General features: G+C 36.9%; 1 protein-coding gene across 2 annotated transcripts in view; it reads left to right on the forward strand.

Moving 5' to 3' along the window:
- Positions 1–12,038, forward strand: part of PLXDC2 (plexin domain containing 2) — a 440,092-nt gene that overhangs the window by 374,151 nt on the left and 53,903 nt on the right. Inside the window, exon 10 of one of the 2 annotated variants that reach the window (XM_069547392.1) lies at positions 10,794–10,860. In XM_069547392.1, coding sequence (XP_069403493.1) covers positions 10,794–10,860 — 67 coding nt within the window. The remainder of the gene's footprint in view (positions 1–10,793; positions 10,861–12,038) is intronic. The other variant, XM_069547393.1, reaches the window with a different exon arrangement.

Consider the following 12,038-nt stretch of genomic DNA (forward strand, 5'->3'; position numbering starts at 1 on the left):
GGAATCCCCAGGCAGGTATACTGAGGTGGGTTTACCATCTCCTCCAATGGATCTTCCCGAACCAAGGATCGAACCCTCATCTCCTGTATTGGCATGCAGATTCTTTACTACTGAGTCACCGGGGAAGCCCATATGCTGATATATAGGTTGAATAGTTATTTCCAGTTTTATTGAGAGATAATTGACATACTTCACTGTATAATTTTAAAGCTTTCATCATGATAGTTTGATTAATATATATGGTGAAATAATTACCAAAATAGGTTAAGCTAGCATCCATCTTCACATATAGATACAAAAAAGAGAGAAAAAGAAAAAAAAATTTCTTTCATAGTAACACATAGAATTTACTCTTTTAAAACTTTCCTATATATCATACAATAAAATGTTTATAAAGCCATATAATGGAGTATATGCTGTCATTAAAAATTTACTCTCAAGGGGTATTTATGGACTTGGAAAATGCCAATATTATCATATTAATTGTAAAAAAGCAAGTTATCACATGATATGATTCCAATTTGATTAATACATAAGTTAAGTGAATTCACTCAGTCATGCCCAACTCTTTGTGACCCCATGGACTGTAGCCTACCAGGCTCCTCTGTCCATGGGATTTTCCAGGCAATAGTACTGGAATGGATGGCCATTTCCTTCTCCAGCAGATCTTCCCAACCCAGGAATCGAACCCAGGTCTCCTGCATTGTAGACAGACGCTTTACCATCTGAGCCACCCAGGAAGTCCTTGATTAATACATAAGTATATGTAATTATATGTTAAATAAAGATTGGTTGGGAAATAAAACTAGCAATATCTTAGCACTGGGATATTATTTACTTTAACTTCTGTTTCTATACTTTTCTGTAATTTTCTTTTTTTTTCTATAAGATATTTATTTTTTTTCCTATTCTTTTTTTTTTTTTTTTTTACTTTATTTTACTTTACAACACTGTATTGGTTTTGCCATACATTGACATGAATCCACCGCGGGTGTACATGCGTTCCCAAACATGAACCCGCCTCCCACCTCCCTCCCTATAACATCTCTCTGGGTCATCCCCATGCACCAGCCTCAAGCATGCTGTATCCTTCATCGGACATAGACTGGCGATTCATTTCTTACATGATAGTATACATGTTTCAATGCCATTCTCCCAAATCATCCCACCCTCTCCCTCTCCCTATGAGTCCAAAAGTCTGCTCTACACATCTGTGTCTCTTTTGCTGTCTTGCATACAGGGTCATCATTGCTATCTTTCTAAATTCCATATATATGTGTTAGTATACTATATTGGTGTTTTTCTTTCTGGCTTACTTCACTCTGTATGATTGGCTCCAGTTTCATCCATCTCATTAGAACTGATTCAAATGTATTCTTTTTAATGGCTGAGTAATACTCCATTGTGTATATGTACCATATTAAAATGATTATTTTACAAACCAGGCAATGCTGTTTAAAGTATAAATATGATTAAAATTTTGAACCATGAGGATAGAATTATTCAAACTGAGGGTTGCAATTCAGGAGGGTCATGCTATCAATTACTCAGTGGGTTGCAATCAGCACTTTTGTTAATGAAATAGAATAGAATACAAAATATCTCTGCTTTATTTGGATGTTTTGAAAAAAGAAACATCACAATAAATATGTCACTTCAGCACACACAAACATACAACCATAACACATACCCAGATATATAAGTGATTTAACAATGTTAACTATTTCTTAGTATGGTTTATTTCAAAAAGTTTCAAAGACTACCTTGGAGTAATCTGGTTTTTGATAGATTGAAGATTTCTGAAATTGCATTCTTCATATTACTAATACAGTCACATCCACTTCATCCAGGTGAATTAGGACAAAGCTGGAAGTCACTGAGAAATTCAGATTTAATTATTTCAACTGCTTCTGGTGGGAATCCAGATTTAACTATTTAAGCTACTATTGGTTTAGAAAAATAATAGTAATAATGTCTAAACATATGGCTTAAATTTTTGAATAATACAGAGATTATATGATGCTCTGTAATGAAGGATAATTTAAGTCAATACACAGCCAAACTTGCATAATTTAAAACTCCCTGAGCCAGCATATTTCAGCGTTCACTAGAAGCACTTAAAAGTTAGGAAGAGCAAAGATAAAAATTGAACTTTACTGTGAACAAGTAAGTCCAAGTCTTTTGAATCATATAGTTTTTAACTGTTTCCATATGGGTGAATACTTCATTCTCTTGCCCTTTCTAAGTAGTATCTTAGGAGACTTTTTGATGTAGATATAAAATAAATACTCAGATATCTAATAATCTGGGTACAGTTGCCATCTCCCTGATTAAAACATGATGAAAGCACTGTACTATCACTAATTATTTTGCACTAAAATGGGTTTATTGGATTATCCAGGGTATAACTGACTTTTTATGCATCACATATTTCCTAGGATATATATATATAACCAATAGTTTGGAAGGAAAAAGAAATAAGATGTGAATATTTTTAATGAGATATAAGAATTGGAAGGGTAAAAGACCCTGATATTATGCTTTTAAACACATATTAGGGTGCTCTAGCCTCTAGAAAACTAAAGAAATAGTCTTTATTTTATAAAGCCTGCAGCTCTGCATGATGCCACATCTGATATGACAAGGTACTGCTTATCAGATCCAGATGATTTCACCCCAATTTTCCATCTGAAACTCATCTTCACTTGCAAAGTTCCCGTGTTCTGCAGATAACTATTCTTAATGGCATTGGCTTACAATCCTGGGCTACAATTAATATCAAGAGCTTTTGTTAAAAGGCAACATGCTCCATATCCTTGGATGTTATAATGACGTAAAATTTCGTAATTTGCCTATAGTGTTGTCTCCCCGATAGATTACTGTGTACTCAAATTCGTCTATCATTCCCAGAGCTCTATGTAATGAGTAGTTCAGGTATGAAGATTCTGAAAAACTTTAAGCTCAAGTTTCTTGATTTTAGGAGAAATGCTTTTAGAAATTAAATCATCCATCTCATGCCTGAAGCCAATTAGGAACACACATACCCCATATGGGAAATGAGATATGATTTTTTTACTAACTTTTTATTGACAATAATGATTATTGTACTCAACATTTTAAATTTTATGACCTACCTTTCCAGTGAAATATTTCCAGTATTTCAAAACAAAATCATTTTCCCATATCTTACAGCTCCATACTCATAACAAAACATGTTATGAGTTAGTTTTTGTCACAGCTGTTTATCATTATACTTGTTTCTCATCTAAAACACTTTTTTTTAAAGTATTTTCCATCTCTTTAATGCCAGAGGATCATTTATCACACTTTTGCCGACTACGGCAAGAAAACGTAACAAATGTACAATTGATTTTCCCATTAATATACTATGCCAGTAAATATACCTGAGCCTCAGGGACCATTTAAATAATTAGACACTTTGATGAGGTATTCTAGTCTTCAGAATTTTGAAAGATCTTTATTTTTAGATAACAGATCAGGAAGCTGCAGCAAGTGGACCAAATTGGACCCACTTCCTGGCTTTGTAAATAAAGTTTTATTGAAACACAGCCACACCCATTTCTTTATGCATTTGTATGTGGCTGTTTTTGAGCTACAATCGCAGAGGTTCAGTTCAGTTCGGTTGCTCAGTCATGTCCGACTCTTTGCGACCCCATGGACCACAGCACGCGTGGCCACCCTGTCCATCACCAACACCCGGAGCTCACTCAAACTCATGTCCATTGAGTTGGTAATGCCATCCAGCCATCTCTTCCTCTGGTCATCCCCTTCCCCTCCTGCCTTGAATCTTTCCCAGCATTAGGTCTTTTCAAATGAATCAGTTCTTTGCATCAGGTGGCCAAAGTATTGGAGTTTCAGCTTCAACATCAGTCCTTCCAGTGAATATTCAAGACTGATTTCCTTTAGGATGGACTGGTTGAAACTCCTTGCAGTCCAAGGGACTCTCAAGAGTCTTCTCCAACACCACAGTTCAAAAGCATCAGTTGTTCAATACTCAGCTTTATTTATAGTCCAACTCTCACATCCATACATGATTACTGGAAAAACTATAGCCTTGACTAGACAGACTTTTGTTGGCAAAGTAATGTCTGTGCTTTTAATATGCTGTCTAGGTTGGTCATAGCTTTTCTTCCAAGGAGTAAGCATCTTTTAATTTCATGGCTGCAGTCACCATCTGCAGTGATTTTGGAGCCCAACAAAATTAAGTCTGTCACTGTTTCCACTGTCTCCCCATCTATTTGCCAGGAAGTGATGGAACCAGATGCCATGATCTTAGTTTTCTGAACGTTGAGCTTTAAGCCAACTTTTTACTCTCCTCTTTCACTTTCATCCAGAGGCTTTTTAGTTCCTCTTCACTTTCTGCCATAAGGGTGGTATCACCTTCATATCTGAGGTTATGCTTCATCCACCCCAGCGTTTCTCATGATGTACTCTGCATATAAGTTAAATAAGCAGGGTGACAATATACAGCCTTGACATACTCCTTCCCTATTTGGAACCAGTCTGTTGTTCCATGTCCAGTTTTAACTGTTTCTTCCTGACCTGCATACAGATTTTTCAAGAGGCAGGTCAGATGGTTGGTATTCCCATCTCTTGAAGAATTTTCTAGTTTGTTGTGATCCACACAGTCAATGGCTTTGGCGTAGTCGTAAGGCAGAAATAGATGCTTTTCTGAAACTCTCTTGCTTTTTCAGTTATCACAGAGGTAAGTATTGATAATTAGGACAGAAACTGTGTAGTCTGCAAAGCCTAAAATATTTAGTGCCCTGTGGTTTTTTGGGTTTTTTTTCCCCTAATCTCTTAATCTGACTCCTAATCTCCAAACTAATTCCTAACTGGGTCTCAGGGATCTGTGAAGGTTTTTTCCAGAATTTTCTCTTGTACTGGTTTCATCTTCCTGGTGAAATGACACATGTTCAATTGTGTAGAAAGATATGGACTTCATTTTTAATCCTTATGTATGTATTTTAACATTTACTCTGTGTTCTTTATCTGAACATACTACCTTTGCAAAATAAGTTGCATTTGTGAAGCCCTTTCCACAAACTGAGATCAGTTAGAGATGTGATGAGATTTACTCTTTAATCTCACGATTGAATACATGCTGCAAACTAGGAGAATATTGTTTCCTTTCTCGGCTGCCTTATTAAATGGGGTTCACTTAACACAGTTCCTGGGGGCTTTGAAATCAACATCCCATTGAAGCTGAGTGGAAAATAGTACATTTAACTTGAAGTGTCACTCTCCAACAATCTGCTTTGGTATTAGGTAATAGTGAGAAGAAGGTAATAGCTTGAAAATAAGACCATTGGAAATCTTTTGTAGTTAGGAACCCAGACTGTTGAAATCATTTTTTAAGGAATATTTACAAAACCATATAATTTCTGTTTTTAAATATTGAATAAATATGTGCTCTATATTTGAGAGCAATTCAGATTTTTCTCTCATAAGATTCTATAATATTAATTTCCAAATGTGGTAATAAAGAACTTTTAAGTATAAAACACATTTCATATTACCATGGTACACAGCATTAATTTCTATACATTTTCTAACTTCTATCTTTATAGTGAAAATCTCACACACTCATTTTCAAGAGTTCTTAACCTTGTTACGTACATACTACAAAGACATTACTTAGGTGTTAAAAACAGCTGACATTTACTAAATGTTGACTGTGTACCAAACACTCTACTTTTAGTTCTTACCTAATCCCCCTCCATCATTTTACAGATGAGGAAACCAGTTTAAATAAGAAAAATAGCTTGCCTAAGATCACATACCTATTTGGTGGCCAAACCAGACTTCTAACTCAAGCAGTTTGACCCTAAATTTTCATCTGAATTATGTTCCCCTGCAAAGTCTTATGCGTATGAGAAGCTTGAAAACAACCAATTGTAGTGGAATAATAGACCTTAGCACTGGTGTTGAGGGACATTGAAAACAGGGTGCTATCTCTCCTGGGTAAGAGGAAAAGGAGGTGCTTCTGGGAGGAGATATGTCTTGCATTATATTTGGTTTACTAATTAGAGATAAGGAAGGTACTCCAGACAAACGTAGTGGCATGTTCAAAGGCAGAGACTCCAAAAAGAGAGAAACACAATCAGAGAGGGGTAATAAGCACAGGAGATGGGCTGGTGGAGCAGAAAGAGGCCTATTGTGTAGACATCATATGGGAAGTCAGTGGGTTTCCCACTTCAATGTGGTGAGAGTCACCAGGAACACCTGTTTCCAATGAAATTGCTGGACCTAAGTTGTAGGAGAATCTTACTGAGATCCAGGAATCTGCATTTCAGCAGGAACACCAGGTGATTCCAGGTCAGGAGAGCCTCTCTGAGAACTCTGGAAAACAACCTGCTAAAGCACAATGTGGTTAATGTCGTGATGCTTTAGAGAAACAACACAGCAGCTCAGTGGAGGGAGGAAGGTGTTGTCAGAAGTGATTTTTTTACTTATTTGTTGTTGTTCGCTCAGTCATGTCAGACCCCATGGACTGCAGCACACCAGGCTTCCCTGTCCTTCACCATCTCCCGGGGTTTGCTCAAACTCATGTCCATTGAATGGATGATGCCATCCAACCATCTCATCATCGTCACCCCTTCTCCTCCTGCCTTCAATCTTTCCCAGAATCAGGCTCATTATTTAGAATTTTGAAATAATAGAAAGATAGCTTTTCTTAATGATTGGTACAGCACACACACAGGCACATCTTCTTGTTTATAATTGGGTTTTGATGCTGTTTAAATTAGGTTTTAAAATTAAATTATGAAAAGGCAAAGTCCTGTTTTGTTAATTTGTAAAGGCATCATAAGGTACGAAAATGTATGAATTTTTCAAACCAAATTTTATTTGTGGTTGTCCATTGTCAATCCTTCCCACCCTGGCAGTTAGTAAGCTGTGGATCAACTAATAGGTAATCCATTGTGAATAAGTAAATGAATGAATTACTGAATTGAATTACATATTTTCAGTAGAACCTAATTTCACACACAATAATTGAGAGAGTATTTAATAACTCAGGCAAATTGCAGTGTTTCTATACTTTTCCCTGGGATTAATGTAATATTTTAAGGGACCAATTACTTAAGATAAAATTGACTCATAAATTTAAGATTTGGTACTGTCTTTTTACAATATAAGGTAAAAGTTACTATTTCCCACTGGCTTTGAGTACATCTAGAATGGAGTAAATAAAGACAAACTGCATTTTAAAATTATCTGTTGCGTTTAATTACTTGTCAGATGATTCCCAAAATACATTCTCTGTAGAAAATTGATAGATTCCCATCTTGCAAAAGAGAATATCAGTATACTTTTCAATATTTAAACAAACTTGAAAGGGGAGGAAAAGAAGAGGCAACAACCATCTGATTCATCTGGAATTGGACTCTAAACATCAGAATCTCTTTGGGTAACCAGAGATGGTCTTGACCAACTGGAGATTCTGAACTCAGGATGCTAGATCACACACTGATGTTTATTTCACACTTGAGCTTGTTCAGCACAGATGGTAGGTATAAAATAGCTGAGCTCTAATGGATCATGTCCAAGCAGAATGATAGATATGATCTTGCTGTTGACAGTCGAGCTGTTTTCACATTCCGCTTGAATTAAATTGTGCTCATTCATGCTATGGTACATGATCTCTGGCAAGGATTCTTAGGAAAAAATCATGTGGACTCATTGCAAAACAAGTGAAAAAAGAAGTTGTGAAGTAACAGTGTAAGAAAACATGAGACTAAAATTGAACAGCCTGTAAGAATAGAAGACAAAAAGCCTCCATTTATTTTGAAAAATACATAAATATCTATTTAGATTATTAATATGGATTTATATTTATAATGTATTAAGCATATATTTATATATTAAAATTCAGGATCAATGTAAATCTTTGTTTTTCATAGACTTATAAATATTTGAAAAATAAATCATGTGTCAGATATACTTGTTCAGTCACCCAGTTGTATCTGACTCTGCAACCCCATGGACTGCAGCATGCCAGACCTCCCTGTCCCTCACTATCTCCCGAAGTTCATGTCCATGGCATCAAAGTTCACGTCCATTGCATCGGTGATGCCATCCAGCCATCTCATCCTCTGACAGCCTCTTCTCCATCTGCCCTCAATCTTTCCTAGCATCAAAGACTCTTCCAATGAGTCAGCTGTTCTCATCAGATACCCAAAACACTGGAGCTTCAGCATCGTTCCTTCCAACGAGTATTCAGGGTTGATTTTCTTTAAGATTGACTGTTTGATCTCCGTGCCATCCAAGGGACTTTCAGGAGTCTTCTCTCGCACCACAGTTTGAAGGCATCAATTCTTTGGTACTCTGCCTTCTTTGTGGTTCAGCTCTCACAACAGTATGTGACCCCTGGAAAGACCATAGCCTTGACTATATGGACCTTTGTTGGCAGAGTAATATATCTGCTTTTCAATACACTGTCTAGGTTTGTCATAGCTTTCCTGCCAAGAAACAGTCATCTTCTGATTTCATGGCTGCAGTCACCGTCCGCAGTGATTTTAGAGCCCAAGAAAAGGAAATCTGTCACTACTTCCACCTTTTCCCCTTCTTTTTGCCATAAAATAATGGGTCACATGCTATGATCCTAGATTTTTAATATTTAGTTTTAAGCCAGCTCTTTCACTCTCCTCTTTCACCCTCATCAAGAGGCTCTTTAGTTCCTCTTTGCTTTCTGCCATTAGAGTGGTGTCATCTGCATTATCTGAGTTTGTGTTTCTCCTACCTATCTTGATTCCAGCTTATAACTCATCTAGCCTGGCATTTCTTATGATGTGCTCAGCATATAGAATAAACAAATGGGGTAACAGCAGACACTTAACTTTTCATAGGTAAATATATGGAAAAAAAATCATGTTTCAGATATACTAGGAATGCTCAAATATAACACTGGTCCTAACTTTAAAGTATTCACAATCAAGTTTGGTAAATAAGTGGTATCTGACTCTTTGCGTCCCCGTGGACTGTATAGTCCATGGAATTCTCCAGGCCAATATATTGGAGTGGGTAGCCTTTCCCTTCTCCAAGGGATCTCCCAACCAGGGATTGAACCCAGGTCTCCCACATTAGAGGCAGATTCTTTACCAGCTGAGCCACAAGGGAAGCCCAAATAAGACATAAGGCCATGAAATTTTATATAAATGAGAAATGTTAAATAGTAAAGTAACATGTGAGCACACCAATGATGAAGCTTTATCTGAATGGGCTCTGGGTAGTAATTTCTGAGTCTTGAAAAGTGAATGAACTGTAGTTGGATTTTCTGTAGGGAGAGCAGAAATTATTTCAACCAAGAAAGAGAGTGGAGGACATCCCTGGTGGTCCAGTGGTTAAGACTCCACGCTTCCAATGCAAGAGTTGTGAGTTCAATCCCTGGTTGGAGAGCTAAGATCCCACATCCACACAGCCCAGTCAAAAACTTTTAAAAAAGAAGAAGAAAGAAAGTGGGAGTGAGCAAAATCTCATCAACCCAGTGCTTGCTTAATTTGACCTTTTATTTTTATTATTTTACTTAACTTTTATTGGGGTACAGTTTCTTTACAATGTTCTGTTAGTTTCTGCTGTACAGCAAATTGAATCAGCTATGCATATACATATATCCTCTCTTCTTTGGATTTCCTTCCCATTTAGGTCACCACAGAGCACGAAGTAGAGTTCCTTGTGAAGCTGACCTCTTAGACGTGACTTAATCATAGGGATTATGTAGGCAGGAATCCACAGGAACACACTCAGCTTCACTGATTCACTAAAAGAATGGACAGAAAGGAGAAAAAGTTGTGCTCCAGGTTGCTGTTTATTACAACAAAAGGACCCAGATTAAAATCAGCAAAGGGAAGGAACATGGGGAATCCAAGAGTGACAAGGCACAGCTTCCAGTCTTTCTCCCTCAGTGGAGTCGACACTTGATTCTTCCAGCAACTGTTTGTGAAAACACACACCAAGTATTGCCACTCAAGGAAACTCATCCAAGTCTTTGTGTCCAGAGTTTTTACTGAGGGCCATCATATAGATATGAAATTTTCCATGACCAACTTTATCTCTATTCTCCAGCCCCTCGAGGGTCAAACTGATGCAGCGTGGCCCAGGGCTCCAAGCAAATAAACACAGACATGCACTGTAAATCATGTTGTTGGTGTGAACTATCTGGCATAGCCCGAGACCCAAGATATACAAAGACACTTTTATCAGGCAGGATATTCCAAAGCCATAGATGTGATCTCCCCGGACAAGGGCCAGTTCTCTCTTTGGAATGTGTAGGTTTGAACATCCCAAACCTGACTTACTAACCTTTTACTATACCATAGGGAAAGAGTTTGTGTGACTGTGGATCTTAAGTTTTAAAATGTAAGTAAAACAAACAACAAGATCTGAAATCCTGAAAAATGCCTGCAAAAAAATTTGTATCTGTTTGTAGTAATGGTGAAAAAATATATACGTATGAGGAAAAGAAAAACCAGCTCCATAGAATGGCTACTGTCTCGCCTTTGTATGGGGATCTCTGTATTGTGTGTGAACCTCAGTAGAGTGATCTGTTGTCACGTGCAAACATAACGGCATCATTACCTAAGGTGTGCATGGGTGGTTACACAGAACTCTGTAAATGCTCATCCACTGCTCCAGCTAAGAGTTCTATAGAAGAAAGTTTTTGTTGTGCACATTTGAAAATTAACTACTTACCAGTGTTTCTCTTTTAATTTCTACCTCCACTCTGTATCCCATACTTTCTTTTCTGATCTACAACATGGCTGTCTCTGAAGATGTTCCAGTGGATTTGATCGCCATCGGCAGGACTGGGTGGACAGTGGATGCCCTGAAGAGGTACAGGTGTGCTTTATTACGATGAGATTGCTAAGACCAAGCTGGCGTATATCATTGCTGCAACTTAATGAAACGGGGTCTAATTTAATAAAAAGAACCAGCAGTCATTGAGCCCTTATATGTACCAGATGTTGGGTTTAACTCTACATGTATTATCTCAATTTATTCTCATACCCATCCTATGAGATCAGAGCTGTTATTGCCTCCGTGGTACCAAGAGGGGAAGAGGAAAGGATGAAGGGTGATGTTGAGGTAGGGGTGGAAAGAAAGAAACCAGAGTTAGATATGTGACTCAGGAATCGTAGAACCAGGATTTCAATCTCTTTGATCAAAGGGCAGCTCTCTTAAATATTTGCTGCTTTTTTGAGATCTTTTTTTTTCTTTCATCTTTTTCACTCAAATAATGAAATCAGTGGTATGGAGGAAAAGATTGATTGCAGTAAATCAGCATAATAGAAGAAGGTAGATGTGGTCTAACATGGACACAGTAAGTCTCGGGCAAATATCATGGATACTGTGATGCAAAGAAGTGATTTAAGCACGTAAATAAAATTGCAGAAGGGATTCTAATGTGTTTAAAAGTTTTTTAGTGAATTATATTTGCATTGTGAGTTCAGAGTCACATAAAAAATATCCCATAAAGTTCACAGAGAAAAGTAGTATTTGTTCCTTCTCGCTTTGTTAAGTTTTAGGGTATATATTTCTAACAAAAACCAGAAACAGTTCTATAAGTTTTCTTATTCAGTGATATCATGTCAAAGAGCTGTTTTTAAAACTATTAGGGAATCCTGGTTACTAAAGCCTTTTTAAATTAAGTTTTTATTTATGATGTCTCATAAATATCTTGAGAAATGCATTTTTCAGGATATTCTTGAACTTACTGCCAATGTACCTTTAATCAACTTTTTGACACTTGGTTGAGGGGGTGGTGAATTATAATAATGTATACTGATTTATCAACAAGTATTTCATTTCACTTATTTAACAATGATACTTGAAAAAGAAAACCTATTAATGAGAGTCATTGTTGTGTTTTAAGGTTGATATTTCTTTCAGGTAATCACAGTTACTCAATTAAAGATGTTGAAATTGGATATCAAAAGTATAATTAAGACATCGTAATTTTCCTGCTTCAGTGTGGGCCCAGCATGAAACAAGCTATTGAGAAGAATCCACCACATTCT

This window comes from Ovis canadensis, chromosome 13, assembly GCF_042477335.2.
Source record: "Ovis canadensis isolate MfBH-ARS-UI-01 breed Bighorn chromosome 13, ARS-UI_OviCan_v2, whole genome shotgun sequence".
Taxonomy (NCBI): Eukaryota; Metazoa; Chordata; class Mammalia; order Artiodactyla; family Bovidae; genus Ovis; species Ovis canadensis.